General features: G+C 42.4%; 1 protein-coding gene across 1 annotated transcript in view; it reads right to left on the bottom strand.

Moving 5' to 3' along the window:
* NOX3 (NADPH oxidase 3) overlaps positions 1-21,485 on the bottom strand; it is a 56,263-nt gene that overhangs the window by 12,354 nt on the left and 22,424 nt on the right. Inside the window, exons 9-11 of the mRNA XM_008688526.1 lie at positions 20,408-20,661; positions 13,951-14,110; positions 2,154-2,300 (exon numbers count right to left, since the gene is read on the bottom strand). Of these exons, the coding sequence (XP_008686748.1) occupies positions 2,154-2,300; positions 13,951-14,110; positions 20,408-20,661 (561 nt within the window). The remainder of the gene's footprint in view (positions 1-2,153; positions 2,301-13,950; positions 14,111-20,407; positions 20,662-21,485) is intronic.

A 21,485-nucleotide genomic window follows, 5' to 3' on the forward strand; every position in this document is an offset into this window, starting at 1 on the left:
GGGGAAGCCCATGTGCACAATGTCGATGACATAAGTCAGACCAGGATCCTTCTTTACTAGAGACAGAAACAAAGCGCTGTTGGAGAACGAGACAAATTACCCTGCTGAAGCCCCAAGTATTTTGGCTAAGAGAACTGGGGATGGCCAGGGCTTCAAAGAACCATTCCATGTCTAGGCAGTGGAGAGGACAGAGGACATTAAGTGGCTGTCAAGGAGAGGGAACAGAGAGGGAAGACATGGAGATATGCCAGGGCATGATGGGAATGCAATAGAATGAGTTGGTTGCCATCAGGTAAGGAAGGGCCCTAAAGTCCTTGTGGAGAAGTCTGGGTGTTATTTAATAGAAAAAAAAAAAAAGCCCTTTTCTACTTGTGTTAGTGGTACTGTCGAGCTACCAATCAGTAATGTTCAACCATTTGGAATTATATTTGTTCCATATTTCTCAGCCCAGTGTTCAATTAATCTCCAAACCCTGTTGATTTGCCCTTCATAATACCTTTTCCATCTGTCCCTTCTGTTCTTGTCATTCTGCCACTTTGAGGTTGTTGAATGCAGTTTCACAATTGGCCATGTCTAAAACAGCCTTTTGATTCCTCACTGACAGAATGCACCAATTATTTTTTCCTGGAATTCGAGCATCTGAAGAGTTTCAACGTGTCACGACAAAAATTTAAGAACACGTCAATTTTAATTTGTATTCAGAAAAACGTATATCTTAAAGCATACTTTGAGAAGGGGCAGAGATAGGATGTATTGTCACCAAATCAAACAGGGCCTCAGTCTCAAAACTCCCAAATGACTGGGAAGTCCAAGATGGACACTCGAAATCCATTCACTTGAGAAACTGAAGACCAAGCAGTCCTCAAAAGCAAAAAAAAAAAAAACCAAAAAACCAAAAAACCAAAAACAAAACAAAGGCTGTATCTGTACTTCATCAAATGGATCATTAGTCAAAAATCCCGTTTGAATAAGGAAAATGTTTGTTTGGAAAACATAATTAACACTATTTAATTCATTAAGATGTCTTAAGCCTCGTTCCCAAGAAACCTGTATTTCAAATTATCCCAAAGGAATGAATATTTAAGGCTGACTGCAAATAAGACCCTAAAAATTCATTTAGCTACTGAATTTCTTACCCAAAGGCATAGAGTCAAATTTCAGCGATGTCCTGTAGGGCGTGTGTGTGTGTGTGTGTGTGTGCACGTGTGTGCGCACGCTTATGAGAGCGAGCGAGCGGGAGAGCGGGAGTACCCACTCTCAGGACCACATTCATTTGTAAATTTAGTGATTAATGCAAATCTTGGCTCAAACATACTTTCCTTAAAGTAAATATCAACAGGAGCAGCTACGGAAGTGCTGATTAGAACATACATTTCATAAACCTAGTGATCACTTTGTTGTTAGCTTCCGTATTTGAGGAGCTAAAAAAGATTTAAAGCTTAGTAGTTATCATTCAATATTATCAACCCTGAAATTCTACCCCAGTGCAATATTTTGATATACATCATTTTTGGTAAACTGAACCTTCATATTTCATTGATACAATATACTGCAGAACATGGGTCACGACAGATCCTCTTGATCTTAGGTGAATGAACATAGGTGCACACAATTTCTAAGAATGTCTTAAGAAAAAGAAATCTCTAGATAAATCATGTATTCATAATGATTATTTTCTATAGATGTTTACATACTTCACAATACAAAATGTTGAATGTAAACACTTGGGCGTTTTTTTTCTTTTAACTTTGAATAACTCAAAGCATGGAATGAGAACCAATCAGGAGCTGAACAAGACAATACAAGCTCATCAGTAATATTCACTTGATGTCACATTTAATGACAACTTTTAATGACATAATTCTTCTCGGATTTCCATGCCTGAGATTGTCTTCCCTCCGTGAACCAACTTCTTGTCCAATTTTCTTTCCTACTCCTCACCAAGTTAGCTGTGTATTTTTTTGTTGCTATGACTTGAATAGCTCTTTCTAACCTGGTTTATTTTATTCTTCTTTCCTTTTTAAGAACATACAAATAATTCTTTCATGCCATCAGATAACTATATAGCTCATTATTGACACTGTTCCTCTGCTCTTTGCTCTATTATTAGATGACTTACATAATACTGATCATTCCAAGAGTTTTATCAATACCTGATTTTCATCCCAGCCAGTAAGAAATATATGATAACTCAGAAAATGAGCTTTCCCTCGCTCACTCATAAGTGTTTCCAGCGAGAGTAAGAGATCAGCAAACCACTCAAAAGCCTTTGGATCCCGGCAAATCCAGTAGAAATACACCTGTCAAGAGAGAAGACAAGAGAACGGATCTGTCCCTCTTCTCATAATGTGCTGATAATCACAGACTACTTTATCTCCATTAAATTATTTGAGCTCAAATGGGCACTTCTGCAAAATGACATGCTTCTCTCTGCCAGGGAACAGTCACACTGTGATTTCTTTTGAAAAATTTCACATTGTGTTTGAAAAAGTCCAGAGCGAATTCAGAGTCAGGAGTCTGTGGGCTGTTGCCAGTTTCACTGGATGAGGATCAATTCACCACATTCCTGGCTGTGCTTCTTTTGAACGAGGTTAATAATCATAACTAGCTGTGCCTTTCACGGCTCCCAAAGGGGGACAAAACCATTAGACCAACCCCCTTCATCTTTACTCATGACCTAAGCTTGGGATTTGAACTCTCTTCTCCAGAGACCCCACAGGCTTGTGCACTAATCCACTTCACCTTCACGACTTCCGACTTCTGGAGGGTGGAGATTATGGCAATTGCAGAATCAAGCCCCACAGGCCAGAAGTTTCCCTCGGCCACACATATCAGTGTCCAAGAAAGCTGGTGGGTGTTGGTTAAGGTTGTGTGTCAACTACTATAATGAAATTATGTCTAGGAACATTTGTTTTTAACTCTCTGTGTTTAGCAAATGGCATGTGACACGAAGTAGTCTGGGTTTGCTGAAATAAAGGCTTAGCTTTTGTGCTTTGGGTTTTAGGTAATTGTATCTAGAAGAATCCACAGGAGAAAGATCTATTAATTCTCCTGATTTTTCTCACACTCCTACTCCTTGCTGCTCACTACTGTTTCCTGCACCCCTTCTCCAAAGAGACTTCTCTATTGCTTAACAAGATCTACCAGGGGGCTGGCCTTGACCTCCACCGGGAAATATCTCCTTCAATAGATGGTGTATACTCCTGCCTCCCCTCTCCACCAGCCAGCCTGCAAGCTCACAATCATGATGAAAATTATACATGAGATTTAATTAACAGATAAGTTCATGAGGAAAAAAAATTCACAGAATGTATTTTAAGGCTAAACATCTTGCCTATTTTCTCCAGGTTTGTGCAGGAGTTTATAATATTAACAGTCAGTAAGGGCAAAAGCTAGTGAGGATAAGACCTTTTCTCTTAACAAAACAGATGGACATAGGGAAAGGGAAAAAAAAAAGAGAGAGAGGGAAGCAAACCATAAGAGACTCTTGATTATAGAGAACAAACTGCGGGTAGCTGGAGGGAAGATGGGTGGGGGATGGGCTAAATGGGTGACGAGGATTAAGGAGGGCGCTTGCTGTGTTGAGCACTGGGTGCTATATGTAAGTGACGAATCACTAAATTCTACTCCTGAAACCAATGTTACACTATACATTAACTAACTAGAATTTAAATGAAAATTTGGAGAAAAAAAAAAAAGAATCAGAGCCCAATATTTGTTGGACAGCTATGGCTCAGAAAGCACTTTCAGTACTATTCCCAGCTCAAATAATAATCTCTAAGTGTGTTAACCCCCAAAAGGAGTGCCTGTCTCTTCGCCGTTGTGAATTTGTGCCAATGGTTCCTTCTGTTGAACGCCCCATGGACCCCCACAAGTATAGCGATTGTTTTCATCCACTCATTTGTTGACTCAACAAATGCATATTCCACGCTTACTCTATGTCAAGACTGTTCTCCTCTCCAGGACTTTAAGAGTAAACAGAAGGGGCAAAAATTTGCCGTTCTCCTAGAGTTTGCATGTAGAAGGAAAAGAAAGATGGTAATAAGTAAAACAGAGTACATGAGAGAGTGATAAATACTGTGGAGAAATGCAAAGCAAGCTGGAAAGGGCTGCAATACTGAGTCAAAAGTTCAAGGGACAGGAACATTTGAGCAAAGATGAAAGGAGGCAGAGGAATCATGGTTGGGGCAGGAGCCCTACAGAAGGAGTGGAAGCTTTGGGGAAGAGCCGGGGGCCTGTGTGGCTGGAACTGTGCAGGAGGCGAGGGCAGTAAGGGATGAGGACTGATGGGAAGGCTGAGAGGTACAGATGCGGGGTTTGGGGCCATCTTGACTTCTGCTCTGAGTGAGGTGGGAAGGCATTGCCTGGCGTTGAGCAGGGGAGCGACAGGGTCTGAGAAAGGATCGGGAGGAAGGATCCCTGGGAGAATGGAGGCCAGGAGGCTGATTTTATATCCTATGTTGATGATGAGTACTGCTATCTTATTGCTTTACACTTTGCATCGTGGCTAATCTATTCTTTGAAAACCTTTTTTTTTTTTTTTAAGATTTTATTTATTTATTTGACAGAGAGAGACAGCCAGTGAGAGAGGGAACACAAGCAGGAGGAGTGGGAGAGGAAGAAGCAGGCTCCCAGCGGAGGAGACTGATGTGGGGCTCGATCCCAGAACGCCGGGATCACGCCCTGAGCCAAAGGCAGACGCTTAACGACTGCGCCACCCAGGCGTCCATATTCTTTGAAAACCTTAGCCCTCCTTTCGACTTGCTTTGCTCCCGGTGGAAACAGAAAATCTGTTGGCTGAATTTAATACCATCCCTGCTGAGGCACCTCCCCTCCTTCCTGCTCTCAGTAGGCTGTTTACCTAGGAACTTGATGGTAGCATTTGGATGAGAACAAACATCATTGATTTATTTTCTTTTATTTCCACTCCTTAAGGGACGGGCTTCAAATACATTCATATAGGAACAATACCCCACTTACTTTTTAGAAAACTTGTCAATTTCAAATCCAGTCTCAATCATCCTTACTTGAAAAATGCCCACATCTTAGCTTCCTGCTCACACTGACCCTTATCCTTTCAAATAGAAATCATGCCTGTCCTTGCTTTCTTGTGGCTTCGCAGCGTGTCAGCCTTCTTAGGGCTTGCCAAGCCTTTTATACTTTTTACTTCCTTGTAATGGCTTTGTGTGTTTTTCCCTCTGTAATTGACTCACAGGTGACACTGGACAGCTTTGGTGTAAGAGGCAATGAAGGAACCCTGAATAGGCTCAGAAGTGCTTCAGGCAGAAAGAGAAGAAAAGAGACTTTGAACAGAGAAAGAGGCTATTTACGTTGACTCTCTTTCATCCTAACGGTGAGGGACACTCACTGTGAAGGGACAGGGCAGTTCCACTTCCGCATTTCGTCCAGTAGGAATGACCTGGTCACCAGTAGAACAAATATCCCAAACAACAGGCTACACCTCTGTGATCTGCCCAACACTCACCCCTCCTCTGTCTCCAAAAATAAAAAAAACCCCGAAATCAGTTCCCTGTCTTTAAAGCTTGGCTTCCAGAATTCTGTAGCTGATATCAGAGGCCCCATATACTTCAGGTTACTTTAAAAAAAGTTTTGTTAAACAGAAAGTCATCCTCAGTCAAGAGATGAAAGTTCTGAACTTTCCTAGCAACGAAGTTATTGCTTTTAATAGGACTCATCCCACACATTTCTGCAGAGCTAATGGAGTCCCAGATGTTTTAGGAGACAACTGCAGGAGTGGACAATGGCTTTCGGGAGTTTCGTGTGCGTGTTGCAGGCCCTCAGGTCACATCCTTCCTGGCATGGACCACCATGCGAAACTCAGCCACCTCCACCTCGGAGGGCCTGGGTGTGTGCAACACGCAGCGCTGTGTTCTCTGCACGTGCCACCTCTTCCCCATGCTCCCTACAGCTCTAGAATTCTGCAGACTTGCACGTGGCCCAGGTCAAGGCGATCAGGGGCCAGAAGGAAATGGACCTGTGCTACTTTTTGAGAAACAATTTCAGAAATGGAATAAGAAAAGCTAGTCATCTATTTTACTAGCAGAGTCCACAGAAGCTCCCTGTCTCATGGCCTGGATAGGCATCCCCAAACACAGGCAGGGGACACATCCTCCAGTACAAGATGTGTTTCTTTAGATCCCAAATCCATTTCCTGAGCCTGGAATGGGGACAAAATTATTTATTTATATGTCTGTTTATTTATGGCCCGGAACCTCTCCAAAGAAGGCGATTGCACACAAGAACACAATTTTATGATGCCGTGTGGCAGAGTGATTAAACATTGTGAGCTCTTGAGCCCTCTAACCTGTCCTAGACTCGCAGCTTCCCCAGCTACAAGCTGGGTAACCGGGGGCAGTTTTTTTAACTTGAACCTAGATCACCACGTATATAAACAAACCAACAAAACAGCCCTCTAGAACCACAACCTGTGAGATTATTGTGAGGATGAGAGGTATGGTTCATGGAAGCATCTAGCACAATGTCTGACACAGGCATTAAGCGCTCAGAGCTGTTCGTTGTGATTGCCGCTCTCTTCGCTGTCCTTTGGAGGAGCTTACAGAATGAATACCATGTGTTTATATTAGAGACAGCAAAGGGAATAATTTGCCTTACTTTGGGGTCTGTGTTCCACTGGGCCCTTGTGAATTATAGAGGTGGTGATCACTGAGAAGAGGTGAAGCCCAACTTTATCTCTAGTACCAGTCTGGGAACCTCGGCATTGATCGTACAGATGCGGTCCTGACCGAGGAACCCCTTCACTAGCAAAGTGCGCTCCACGCTGTGTGTGTGCTAAACCCACAGGAGGCATTTTATGGGGTGCCAAGGTTGACCTTGACCTTGACCCAATGCCTCCACCCAGGAGAAGTCCAGTGGAGTTGCACTGTGACCTTGCCTCCTTCTGGACAGTGCCCTCTGTTCCCCACAGTTATGAACTGAAAGTTTGTGTTGTCTCCAAATTTATATGTTGAAACCCAATATGATGGTATTGGGAGCTGGGGCCTTTGAAAGGTGGTTAGAGTTAGATGAGGTCATGAGAATGGGGCCTCCAGGCTGGGATTAGTGTCCTTCTGAGAAGAGAAAGAGACCAGAGCTCTCTCTATCTCTGTGATGTAAGGACACGGCAGGAAGGTGGCCATCTGCAAGCCAGGAAGAGAGGCCTCATCGAAACCCAACCATGCTGGCTGCCTGATCTCAGACTTCCAGACTCAAGAACTGTGAAAAATAAACATTTGTTGTTTAAGGCACCCAGTCTATTCTATTTCTGTTATAGCAGCCTGAACTATATGCTGTGTGCTAAGATATCCATGCTGTACAAAATAACACAGCACTGACAGAAACTTCGACAAGCAGGGTTATGGAGACTTTCCCCTGAACGAATCATGACCATTTTCCAAAAAAAGAATTTTTCTCTCTAAAAAGATAAAGACTTTGAGTGATTAGAAAACATAAATAAATGTTTATTATCCTCAATAAATGGTAGCTATTTCGTCCTGGTTTTTATTTTGTTGTTGCTGTTGTAAAGGTCTTCCTGGATAAATACAATAGCAAACAAATTTTGAAGCAACTATTCCTTCTTTTTGAGAAACTTCCTAAATGTGGCTTCCATGTCCCATTTTAAGGAAATATAATTATAAAATAATTTTTCTGGTTATCTATTATAAGACTGAGACCAGTCTTTGTCAGTTGTTTTTAGTCTCTAAGACTTTTTCTTTAAAAGACCTTTAAAGTTAATTATTTCATGGCTGTATTACTGCTTTGCCCGATGAGGGAGGACTGACCTTGTTGGTGCCTCAGTTTGTTCTAATTATAGTTAATAAGACTTCTTGGGCAACCAAAATGTTCATTAATAATAAAATCATTACATCAAGTGGGGGGATATCCATACTTCGGAATACTCTGAAGACAGTAGATAAAATGAAGTCAGTAGGTATTGACAGCAAAGGTGCTCTAAGCCATATTATAAAGGGCAATGAAAACAAAACAAAGTGCATCTCTCTCTCTCCCCCTACCCACATCTCTATTTATGTATAAATAAAATAACACCCTGTGTATGCGTATGGGTGCAAATACATGGAGAAGCAACAGAATGAGACATGCTCCGTTGTTTAATGGTGAACCCTTAGAGGGCAAAGTGGTGGCGGTGGTTAGTTTGGGGAGGAAGGCTAATGAAGGGAGACCTTTTGACTTAGTATTTTATTTGAATCTAAGTATTTTATTTGAATCTTTATTTGAATCTAATGACAAGGACATTATAGTTTTCTATGGCTTGTGTGGTTAATAAACCAAAATATTAAAGCTATTAATACTGGTCACCTCCCCACAGGGCAATGGTGAGGCCTGCTGGGGGACTGAGGTCTTTTGAGGCTGTCTAGTGAAAGATGGGGGGCACAGGTATCTCCTAGAGGGGCACTGTGGCCTCGTATGCCCCAGTTCAATTTATTACCACACCATCAGTAGTTAGCAGAGATGGTCAATTCCAGGGGTAGCCAGAGCTCCAGTGTGAGGGAAAGGGAAAGCAAATAATTTCTCAGACTAAACAGATTAAATTAAATGCATTTTTCATTCATTAGAAAAGAGAGCAGACCCTCCTTTGTTTTATTAATATATTTAAGTAGAGTATGGATTTTTGCCTTTCTTGGCCTCTTTGCCTTGTTCCCACTGGCCTGAGCTGTCTTTTTATTTGAATTATCTGTTTATTATATTAGGTTAAGGACCCAAGGCCATCTTGCATGGGACACACTATAAATACCCATTATCATGGTTATGTATTATTGGGGTGATGAAGGAAGACAATTTATGAAGAAATGAGATTATCTCGGTTTTTCTATAATCCATCTTATTATAGTCTGAAGATTACATATGCAGTTAGGAAAAGGAACCAAAGCTTTCAGTTGGCCGTTCTCTCTGCCCTGTCTACATGGCTGTGACATTAGGGGAACTAAAATGTATAAGCCAATATATTTATGCCTGCCATCCCCGCTCCCCATTTGCACACACCTATTTCATTCATCATTTTGACAGCTTGCACAAGCAAACTGTCCTAATTTTTTTCGAGAGCTCTTTTCACAAATTGAGTGTGATGTGGAATTAATCATCCCGTTAGGCAGGCGTTGGAGGACATTCATCGCAATGGGGCATTTGCACCCCCAGTGCTCAGTGCCCTTCGAATTGCATCTCAGAGACCCCTCAACCACTCACACCCCCTTCCCTCATCCTGAAGGAGCGGTGTGTACTCATCTGCCTCCAACTAAGTGAAGTTGGGCTCTTACTCCTGCGTTGAAAATACCCCCTCCACATATTACAGCTTTCCCCCACGTTCCCCCACCCCGCTGCAAGCCATCATTCTACTTATTTTTACTTTGCTTTCTTGGGAAATTTCCCCCTAACCACTTCTCCCCCTCCTCCCCGCCATCTTTAAAAATAAAAGATCGTTAGAAAGAAATTTTAAAACACCAGCTTCAAATAGAAAGTGCTACGCATGATCCCAGAGAAGCAGCAGGCATCCTATTGGCTATTCTCCTGCATTTTACTTAGAAGTGTTCTAGAATAACATGGCAAAGGAGAAGGGCAAAGAGAGAGAGTCTGCCATGGCAGCAACCAAGAAAACTTTGCAGTTTTGTTTTTTTTTAATTGTAGACTGGCAACATCAGGCTTGTACGTAAAAATGTACGACTTTATACCAACCAGTCTTGTATACAGGGAGAAAATCCCACCTAATTGCAGTTAACCCTTTAGGCTTAAGTTTCCAGCTCTGAGCTCCTACGCCGCATTTTCGCCTTTGCTTGTTACAGAAGAGAACGATCTGAAAACTATAGCCCAGATCTATAATTGTGAAGACGTTGTTGGATAAATACATACTGCTGTGCTCTCCTGCACTCTAAAAATTAGACAGATGCCGAGAGTTTCATGGAAAGAGTATTTATATCTCAAACACATGTAGGCGGCCCTGACAAATATTAGTTACATAAGCCTAATGAGAGCTGTAGTCAAACAAACACCCAGTGGCTTTAAAACCAAAAAACTTCTTGGGGCGCCTGGGTGGCGCAGTTGTTAAGCGTCTGCCTTCGGCTCAGGGTGTGATCCCAGTGTTCTGGGATCGAGCCCCGCATCAGGCTCCTCTGCTGGGAGCCTGCCTCTTCCTTTCCCGCTCCCCCTGCTTGTGTTCCCTCTCTTGCTGGCTGTCTCTCTCTCTGTCAAATAAATAAATAAAATCTTAAAAAAATAAAATAAAACCGAAAAACTTCTTAAACGTTTTCTCCCACATGCACACTCTAACCAGGTAGGTCTTAGGTGGAATTCTCAGTGTAAACTGTCAATAGCATGAAATCTCACTTTTTGCATAAAAGAGTCTTGAAGGTGGAAATTAGAAACACATGCTCCCATCCTGACTCAGTAGCTAACCAACTAGATGATTTTGGACAAATTACTTCCCGGTCTGAGTACAGATGCGGATGTTCATGGTCATGTGCAAAGCTGGGAGGTTAAGACCTCTCAAATTATTTTGTGATTCTATGCTTTTAGCTTTCTTTCTCCCATATACCATTATTCTGACCTTTATTTTCAGTGGAATATTGCCCCAGTATTGCCCTCAATTTCTGTAAGTTATAAAAACATTATTTTTTTTTATTTTTAATTCTTTGGTTTCTTTTTTGGGGAGATAGAGATCAGGGTCCCTGTTTTATAGTTTTGTGGTAACTGCTTAATCCTCCCACTGAAATAGATTTGAGAAGCCTCATAAACAGAGCCCAGAAATAACAATAAATTAGTGAGGGAGGAGATGGGATCAGGATTTTGTGGGTGCTTATATGGACTTTTAAGATTTTGTGAGTTCTTACAAGAATTTTTCCTATTTGTAGTAAAATAATTGGAACATATTCTTTGAATTATAAAATTACTGAACAAACAGTCTTTTTAGTTAAATAAAAAAATGAATTAGTCTTAGTAATCTAGAATTTCATAAAAATCGCACAGACTCCATTTGTTCATTCATTTTGGCACGTAGACATTTATTCACTCATTGATTTATTCAAAAATTGTCCTGTGTACGTGCATGCGTGTGTTATCTCATTATAACGATATCCAAAGAAGCCACATGCAAGGAACTCAGAATCCATTAGGGGAAATGAGATCCTTTGTGAACATGACATAAAAGCACACAGATAGCAGATACTGAGAGAAGGGTGAGATGTTGTAAGTCCAGTGTGAGGAGAGTGAGAGGTTTGTCATGTTCGTGTCAAAGGGCCTGGAACATAGTAGGTGCTCAATAGATATTCATTGAGTGAATAAGAGAATGAAAGTGAGACGCGCAGTCTACAATCCATCCGTGTGAAATACAACGTGACCTTTAGTGTTGTGACAACCATGAAGCAAGAAGCTGCCTCTGTGGATGGCTTTTACGGGGTAGACAGCAAAAGGAAAGAAAAAGCTTAGGGGGACTGAGAAATCATCATGAAGCATAACAAAACACTGCTGGGGCGGGGGGGGGTTCTGAATAAATAAAAGAGTAGCTGTTTTGCTTGTTTGGTATCATAGACTGAATGTCTGTGTCCCCCAAAGTTCGTATTTTGAAACCTAAACCTCAATGAGATAATATTCGGAAGTGGGGTAATTGGGAGGTGATTTGTTCATACAAAAGGAACCCTCATGAATGGGATTAGTGCCTTTATTTAAAAAAAACTCTAGACTTCTGTATCTACTTTTTCCTCATTGAGCTGCAAACTGCAAGTCAACAAATTTGGCTCTTGCTAAAAAAAAAATAAAAAATAAAACATAAAAAGACTACCAAGAGCGACCTCGCTCCCTTCTGCTATGGGAAGTTAGAGCTACAAGACTGTCGCCTATCAACCAGGAGGCAGGCTCTCATCAGACTCCAAGTCAGCCAGTCTATTGATCTTGGACTTCCCAGCACTGGAACTGTGAGAAGTCCGTTTCTGCTGTTTATGTGACCCAAGTCTATGGTATGGTGGTATAGTAACCCAAAAGGACGGCGACACTTAGTTGAACTTATTGTGGTCTAGAGGAAAGAAGATGAGTCTGCATTGAAGAGTGGATTCGAGCTCTTCTGCTGCTATTTATTAGCTCTCTGAGTTTTGGGTTCCCCAGTAGTAAACTGAGGACGTTACTTATCCGAAAGAGCAATTATGGCAATTTGATAAGAGGATGCTATTATTCCTATGAGCTTTGTGATCGGCTTCAGTTTTCTCATTTGTAAATGTGAATAAAAATGGTGAGTTCCTTAAAAAGATGATGTGAGATAGTATGTATAAAATGCCTAACTTCCTCCTGCTAGGTAGTCAAGGCTTGATGAATCTAAGCTATTAGTAGCAGTAGTACTAGTAATCTCTCTACATCTTTGGCAGCTATAATGAACTTTTATATCATTTTATACACATTTACATTACATTATGTACACACCACATTATTGATTTGTCTTATTTGGTATTAAAACTCCCTGTTGGATATGGGCTCTTATTTCTCCATTGTGCAGATCGGGAAACCCAGCTCAGAAAGGTGACTGAGTCACTCAAGACGATTCTTCTAGTGAGGGTGGAATCAGGCTGAGGCAGATTCTCCGGCCAGGGATCCCTCAGTCTGTCTACAAAACAATGGTGGCAGTCATATCTACCATATGTTGGTTATGTCATGGAAAGAGCCAGATGGATCTAAGTTTGAATCCTCATTCTGCCTTTTATTACCCATGTATTTTTAGGGAAGTCGCTTTGGTTTCTCTAAGCTTCAGGGTATTTTTTTTTTTTTATGTGAGAAACAGGCTTGCTATTACCTACTGTATAAGGTTGTTGGGAATTATAACAATCAAATGACAAAATGTATGTCAAGCACCTGTCACTTGGAAACTCACGAAATGATAGCTGATTTTTCTCTTATTTCTTAGTTGGAAAAGCCCCAACTTTAGAGATCTTCTGCGGTTGCCCCCGGTGCTTCAAAGAATGCTATTCCGTAATAAATGTTAGGTGGAGAATGTTTCCATGGCTAACTAATCTTAGAAGGATGGGTGAAACAAAAGAGGTTCTTTTCTACAGAACTTAATAGGCTAATAGGTGATGTGAATCTTCTAGAATGGGATTTGTAGTAGCTTAAGTTCTTCTGACTACAGAATTCCCTCTAGTGGACCATAGCACATGAGTGATGTTCATATCTAACTCATGTTAGAGAGACATGCTAATCGAATCAAGCAAATTCCTTTGCTACAGGAGGAAACTGGAGCCAAAGTGTGAAGCAGAGAAGTGGCAGAATCAGGCCCAGAACCAGGCTTGCCTGACATCCCGAGTCCTCCTGAACTGACACCACTCGGTGTTAACATGGCTGCCTTTCTCCTGCTGCTGGAGCTTCTGCCGCTGGTCCTCAGACGGTTAAAGTATGGACCCTCTCTGGGTAGGACAAAAGAAGGAAGGCAACTATGGAGGTGTCTTGTCAGAAAACATTCAAGAAATGACAAAAGAGTTTCGGAGCTTGGCAACACCAAGCAAGTAGGCCAATGGATCCCAACTGTGGCATTTTTGCTTCTCGTCAAGACCCTTGAGGGAGGAAGATGCTGAAAGGCACACTTGCAGCCATAACATCAGGCTAAAGAGCCTAAGGAAAGGGCCGCCTGTTAATATCACTAACAGTAGCCCAGTCACAAAGCCATTTGCAGCCTGTCCATATTTTACTGACATGAGCAATTACATGTCCTGTAATGGCAATGAAGCAATAAAATTTATGTCTTGTCATCTTTAATAAGATTAGACATAACGCTTCTCATAAATGTAATACCGAATGGAGATTTTTAAGAACATAAGTATAGTTAAGGATCCTTGAGTTTATCCCTCATAGTTAATTAAAATCCTCCCCAAGAATTGGCTGATGATAGATAGAAGGATGTTGAACCTTTTAACCCATGTGAGTGTGAACTAATGATTTTTTCCATACCTTGCTCAGCTTCAGCGGGGTTTGTGACTCACATTTGTACCATATAGATTTCAGAAGAGAGGCAAAAGGAGTGACCCCTATTCCCGCAGCAATGCACACGCTCACTGGATAGTGAAATACATCCGTCAGCGCGGTTCCGAACGGCCCGTCCACCGCCAGCCTGCAATCACAAAGTGCAGCCCTGTGACTTCAGCACGCTCTGCTCTGCAAAATAAAGCCGTCCTCAACCGATGGTGTTCACAGGGTGTGTTAGCCTCTGTGCGCAGGGGGCTGGCTCTGTGCTTGGAGAGGCTGGACTTAGCACGAGGAATTGGGTCCATCTCCTGGGGATGGGGGATGCCCAGACCTGCCAGACCAGGTGCGATTCATGGAAGGACTAAGCCTTCTGTGGCTCACGCTCATGCCTCTTCACAGGGCAAACCCTCAAAATTCTTTGAGGCTTGTTTTGGCTCCAGGCATCTTGAAGCCTGATAGAGGAGACTTTTTCTTTTTCCTCTTTTCTATTCTTTTCTTTTTTCTATTCTATTCTTTTCTTTTTTCTCTTTTCTTTTCTCTTCTCTTTTTTCCTCTCCTCTCCTCTCCTCTCTTTTCTTTTTACTTTTCTTTTCTCTTTTCTGCAGCTGCCATCAGAGGAATAAAGCAGAAGGTGGTTCAGAAGGCTTATCCGTCCTATTGCTAACGTGCTTCTCCTGTTTTTACTTATTCACTCCCACATCTTAGGATAGTCATATAATTTTAGTCTAGAAGCCATTTGTTTGAAATAAATATGATTTTGAGATAGTTTCTCAGTTATATGGAATTTCCAAAACTCGTTATTTTGGATGATGACGCAAACTCAAAATCTGGGTTTTTGCCTGGAATGGCACCAGTGTTTTGTCTTTGCTTAGCAAATTTTTCTTTGTAAAGATGAAGCATATTTGTTGAATAAATACGATTGTCTTTCACATGGTCCGGAATAGACCAGCCCCCGGATTCTACTCCCTTTCTCAACACCAGTTCTCCATACTGGCTTTTCTTTCATTTCCTAAAATACACAGAACCCCCTCCCCCACCCTTCTGCCCCGGGGCCTTTGCATATGAAAATCCAAGTAACCGGAAAATACTCTGTCCTAATTCCTTCCTGCTCTCCTGACTTGGTTAATAGTTATCCTTTCATTGGGTCTTATCGGAATCATCATTTCCCTGGGGAGGCTTCACAGACCCCTTAGACTAGGCTAACTACCCTCTTATATAATTTATAGCCCCATGTGCTGGTTCTCTGGAGTCCTCAACACATTCGTAATTTTACAGTTTTTTGGGGCGTGTACATGATTTGATTTGCATCTGTCTTGATCACTGGACCACAAGTTCTCTGGAGGGAGGAGCCAGGTCTGTCTTTGCTCCCCTCAGCATCCCAGGGCCATGCATGCTCTCTGGCATGGAGCTGTTCAATAACAATTTGTTGAATAAATTGTAAAGGGAATGTTTAAAATATTTCAGTCAGCAGAATGTATTAAATAACCTCAACTATTCCAAAAGCATACATTTACATATGAACAAAGATATGCTAATTAAAAGGCTTCTAAGTTATTCATAACCATTCCCTAAGGGGTGTCTGTTGAAGGCACCTGAGGTTGGCCCATTTGGGCTTACTATGTGTTCATGAAAGTTCAATTGGGTTTTATTTTTAAATATTCCATATGCCAGACCTCCTAATAATTCAAATTAACTCTCCTCAAGTTAATCTTAATTAATAAGGCTTTATTACATATTGATATATGGAAATGGAAGAATAAAAATAAAAGGTCATTAACCAGAAAGGGTTAGTATCTCAGCCCACTGTAGATTAGTTTATAAATAATTAGATAAGGGGAATCGAGAGAGGAAAAAATGAAACTGCCCAAGGATTAAAATGTCTTACTGTTAATTGTTTTTATAATTAGTTGTATTTGGGATTTATTTGACACTGATTTGAAAAGATAACAATGAAACCGAAAGAAGAATTGTGTTGTATAATCCACAGAAATATGTAATAAACACATTTCCACATAATTAGAACTGAGAATCTAAGCTGGAAATGGCAGGAGAAAATATTTAGTCTAGCTTCCCTGCTATATTCCTATATAGTAGTCCTTCCTTCCACAACCCCGAGAGCTGATCCCATTGTGATGTTAAATTGCAGGGCACCTTGTCCCAGGTAGGGGCAGTTCAAAGTAGGAGATCGTTTTTCTCATGTCTCACTGAAATCTGTCTTCTGAGGACTCATGCTGCTCGCCTTCCTGAGAAACACAAACCAGGTCTCTTCCCTTTCTTGTCTCAGGCCTTTAAATGGTTGATCGTGGCTATCGTGACACCCTGATTGTTCTTTTTTGGACAAAAATGTCTCCATTTCTCAAGACCTCTCGCAATCCTGAACTGGCTTCCTTTGCACAAATTGTTTATCTAGTTCACTCAGCTACCTCCTCTTTGATTTGAACACAGAGTTTAATGATGCAGCTTAGAAAACGAGTAGCTTTTCCAGCATCCCCATAGTGTGGTTCCCTGTTGCTTCCAGTCGGGCGCACACGCACCCACCTCATCGAACTCCACCCTCGACTTTCTGAACCCACCGTCTTTGCGCATCTGCACATTCTCCCCGTCGATCTTCACTTTCACTGACATCTGTGCAGCAGGTGACCTTTCTTAGTTTGCTCATAATAATAATTAACCTTTTTTACTATGCAATATGTGGAGGGCTTTATAAGAACCGTCATGTTTAATCCTAAACAAAGTCTTAGATACTATTATCATCTTTATTTTACATAAAGGCACATAGTTACATACATTCCCTAAGATCACACCCAAAACCGGGGCTTTGAACCCACGCTGTTGGACGTTGGCGTCCTTGGCTCTGGGCAGCAGGTTAAATCACTGAAAACTCTAGCCTCGACTCTGAGAAATTCCTCCATTTTACCTCAGAAGGCAAAATCTTTTGTTTTTTTATTTAAAACAAATTTTTAGATATATTTATTTATTTGAGAGGGGGAGGGGCAGAGGGAAATGGAGAGAGAGAATCCTCAAGCAGACTCTCTGCGGAGTGCGGAACCCCACACAGGGCTCGATCCCATGAACCTGAGATCATGATCTGAGCAGAAATCAAGAGTCGGCACTTCACTGACTGAGCCACCCAGGTGCCCCTTTTTCCTGGGGCTGTATTAAATCCTTTCTGGATTCGAGATAGTGAAAAATTATAGTGTCCTCTCCCATGTGTTTGATTCAATTCAAAATCAAAACAACACTAAGAGATAAAATCATCCTGGGCACCTGGGTGACTCAGTCGGTTAAGCGTCTGCCTTCGGCTCAGGTCATGATCCCAGAGTCCTGGAATCAAGTCCTACTTCAGGCTCCCTGCTCAGTGGGGAGCCTGCTTCTCCCCAGCCCCTGCTCATGCTCTTTCTCTCTCTCTCTTGCTATCTCTCTCTCTCAAATAAATGAATAAAATCTCAGAAAAAAAAGAGATAAAATCATCCAAGGAAGTCTGATAAAATTCTGAGTCTTCATATATTGAAGAGTTGAATAAATTGTAGGTTTTTTCTTATTGTTGTTGTTCTGCTAATACATATGCCTCCACATGTATAGAGGCAGAGGTCAAATGAATTTAACAAATGAAGGGAAACTGCATTGTTTCCAACAACTCATTTTTATTCATTCGACAAATATTTATTGAGTACCAACTAAGAGTTAAGGCCTATTCTAGGCACTAAAGACAAGACAACAAAGTGAACCACATGGATAATGTCCCTTTTCTTATAGAACTTCCATTCTAGTGTGGGAAGGTATATAGTAGACAGATAAACGAGCAGATATTTAGTAAGTCAGGGGAGGATAAGTACTATGAGGAAGAATAAAGTAGGGCTGAGGACAAAGCGATTACTGAGAGTCAGCTGGGGTCATTGTTTCCAATGAGGAAGGAAGGAAAGACCTCGTTAGGAGACATTTGAGCAAATACCTGGGGGAGGTGAGGGAGCAGCTTAGCAGAAATCTAGGGAAGAATGTTCCAGGTAGAAGGAACAGCAGTGGTAAAGCTGCTTAGGAGAGTGTGCTCGGTGTAGGAGAAAGACAAGAAGGCTGGAAGGGTGGCTGAGTTCAAGGAGGGGGGAAGGAGGTGGGGCAGGGGAGCCCAGGGAGGACTGGGGGTGGGAGAGAGGGCATATTGTGTCAGGCCGTGAGCTGACAAGGCACCCCACAGATAGAAAGCATATTTAGTTCTGAGAAACAGGTTCCAAGTTCTCATTGGGGTATTGGCTGAAATGCCAACTGGTTTGTGAAAGGCAAGGTTGGTTGATAGACCGGATAACTGTATACACTAAGAGTAGAGACCAGGCTAGCAACAGGATGAAAGTATTGATCTTGGCAATGCCAAAAGGAGGGCAGGTACGTGTGTGTGTGTGTGTGTGTGTGTGTGTGTGTGTGTGTGTCTAGTTTTATTCCTGATTTTGAGCATTTGCGCTGCATTCTGAATCTTAGAATTCTGTTATATTACTTCCTTTCCATGATTAAAAAGAGAGGACTGCTCTTAAATGGAGGAGCAGTCAGGTGTTGTCATCTGACTTTGGGCTCTGGTCTGACCAGGTGATGCTTGCACTTGGTTTGTTATCATACCACTCTTTAGTTCCAATGTTTGAAATGAGGGTATGTGACTCTTCCTAGCCACTGAACACAAGCAAGCCCAGAGCTACACAGTCACAGTTCAGTGTCCTATGGGAGGGAGGAAAGAGGGACAATAAGCTGAGAAGATTCTGTGCCTTTCATTTATTCTAGTGCCTAGTTTGCCACCTGTAAATATTTGTTAAAATAAATGAGCTAAAGCGTCCATACTGGGTCCAGGCATTCATTAATTCCTTCCTTAAATATTTACTCTGTATGCAATACATGTCTGACACTGCTCCAGGCACTGGACATAGATGGCAGGACAGGCAATGCCCTGCCCCCAGGAAGTTCCATCCAGGCGTGTCCTGACAGTGTTCACCACCTAATTTCTTACGGCCGTGGCCACTGCTTGGTAGTTCCCGACACCCTCCAAGGATGGCAGGAGAAGGAATCTCTTGATGCTTCTTTTGAAATGTCAAATTCTTTCAAAATGTTTTTCTCAATGCTTTTTGTGTGTGTCCGTTTTCCTGGAGCCTTAACCATGGGTGTGGCCTGCTTCTTGGGTCATCCTGCTGGAAGAGTGAGAATCAACTTTAAGCCATTGTTTGCTAAAGGGAGCCAAGGAGGGGTCATTGATACTGGGACCTGGGCTTGTCTGAATAGGATGTTGTCTTTGAATTGTGTCCCCCCAGTTGGTAAGTTGAAATCCTAACCCCGGTACCTTAGAATGTGACCTTCTTTGGAAATAGGGTGGTCGCGGGTGTAATGAATCGAGTTAAGATGCAGTCATACAGGAGGTGGGCCGGCCCTTAATCCAATATGACTCAGATTTGTAAGAAGAGGCCGGAGAGACACAGACATGAGAGGGGAGAATAGCATGGGATGACAAAGAGAGAGACTGCACTGCTGCAGGTGCAAGCCAAGGAATGCCTCGGATTGCTGGTAAGCCCTGGAGCGGAGGAGGAGGCAGGGCAAGTCTCCCCTAAAGGTTTCAGATGACGCACAGCCCTGCTGTCCTTTCGATTCAGCCCCGGACTCTCCGGAACTGGGAGAGAACACATTTCTGTTGTTGCCGGCCACCCAGTTTGTGTTCCTTTGTTACCACAACCCTAGGAAACGAATACAGATGTCATCTGTGCTTTTCCACCCTTCCCAGACAGACCCTCTGCACATCGACCTTGCAGCAAAGTTAAGACCCCGCGTGCAGGTTGATGTTGATTGCATTGGGCCCCTTGAAGTTCTAGAGAACGGAGGCGGCGTTTTGCCATCTCTGTAATTCTGGCGCCTAGCGGGGGTTACGGATACTTGTTGATACACACACGCAGCACTGACCGATTGAATGGCACTACCTTCTCCACCGTCAGATCATTTTATCACTCTATGAGCTTCAATCTGCAATTGCTTAGCTCTTTTTCCAGTGGATGGGGCCTGCCAGCCTCACTCTGACTGTAAAGCATCCCCCTTCGGAAGACCAAAATAACAAACATAAAGACTTCAGACTGTAACAGCAAAAAGTTCCCAGAACTGTCTTACGCATGGCGGGCTGCGCGTAATTAGCCAAGTGTGGTTTGGAGCTGAGAAAGCACAGTGCTCCTTCTTCCTGGATCACTGCCTGCCTTTGTGGAACATTTGGGTTTTTTTTTTTTTTTTTTTTTTTTAAAGAAATGTACTTGCTTCTACTGGAAATCCACTAAATTATACTCTTTATATAGGTCCTTAAATTCAAAGAAATGGATTAAAACTTGCCATCTAGAATAAAGATATGGCTGGATTTGGGAAGCCTGTTGATGCATGAAAATGCCTTGTTATACTATTCTAACTTATATATAAAAAAGAAACGGGGTCCAACCTTGGCAGGCTCCAGAGCTCCTTCGGGGCTTGTCCCTCTGCCCCAAAGGCTTTACATAAAGCTTCTGTCCAGTCTCCTGCTACCCGGATGTGGACACTGAAGAAGTCCTCCTGAGGGGCGGAGGTGAGGGTGAAGGGGTGCCATTCCAGCCAGGATATGGAGGGGCACTGGATCAGGATGTATTGCCCCGGCGCCATTTTGAAGTCACGCTTTCTCATGTGAAGTTCCAGAACTCCAGACGGGTGGCTCACCACCTGAATCAGAGCAGAGAGTCTCAGGTTAAGGGAGAAGATGATGGCTTTGGCTCCACCAGCGGTTTTTAAATTCTAGAATCAGCTTTTCTGAGGTTTCATTTACATATGCCATTTGCGGTTAGCTTCCAAGGATCTTTGCCATCCCTTTTTATATGTGGCCTGGCAACTCCAGCAAGCACGAAGCTTATCCCCTTCAGAGTGCCATCCGGAATTTGGGTAGCTGCACCCAGGAGCCATGTGGTATCTGGCGTGTGACTTTATGTCTCGAATGGCCAAGCTCTCGCTAACACAGTTAACCAGGATCAAGAGAATAGGAGCTGGCGTATCAGACATTGCACTTAATGACGCTTAGAGTTATTAAAATACTCACCGAACTGTCTCCATGGTCTTAAAATGAGGACCCTCTTTGTTACCGTTTTCAACGATCTGCAGCTTTTCTCAATCTCTGGTTGATTAGCCCTGTTATTTTTTCATTCTAAGTGGAAAACAATCTTTAAATTCCCTGTGAAATGTTTCGTTTTGTTTGGTTTTTAGTCAGGGCTCCTCCACTGCCCCGCTCAGGCCCTGAGTGAGGTGTGCGGAAGTAACAGGTGAAGACTCTCATCGCTTTTTTAAGAGCCTTGCCACGTGCCGCTTATCAGAAGGAAAGAACTAATTTCCTTTCTTCGATTTCCATCTTGTTTCCTGAAAAAAAAAACCTCTCTAGGCTCCCGTGTCGGTGGAAGGGAGCAAAAGCAAATGTCTAGATCCTGTGACAGTATTTTTCCATTCGGAAGAGAATCTCACAGCATTTTAATCATCAGTTCTGTTTCCCCTCTCCCTAC

Source organism: Ursus maritimus, unplaced genomic scaffold (genome assembly GCF_017311325.1).
Source record: "Ursus maritimus isolate PB19 unplaced genomic scaffold, ASM1731132v1 scaffold_13, whole genome shotgun sequence".
Lineage (NCBI taxonomy): Eukaryota > Metazoa > Chordata > Mammalia > Carnivora > Ursidae > Ursus > Ursus maritimus.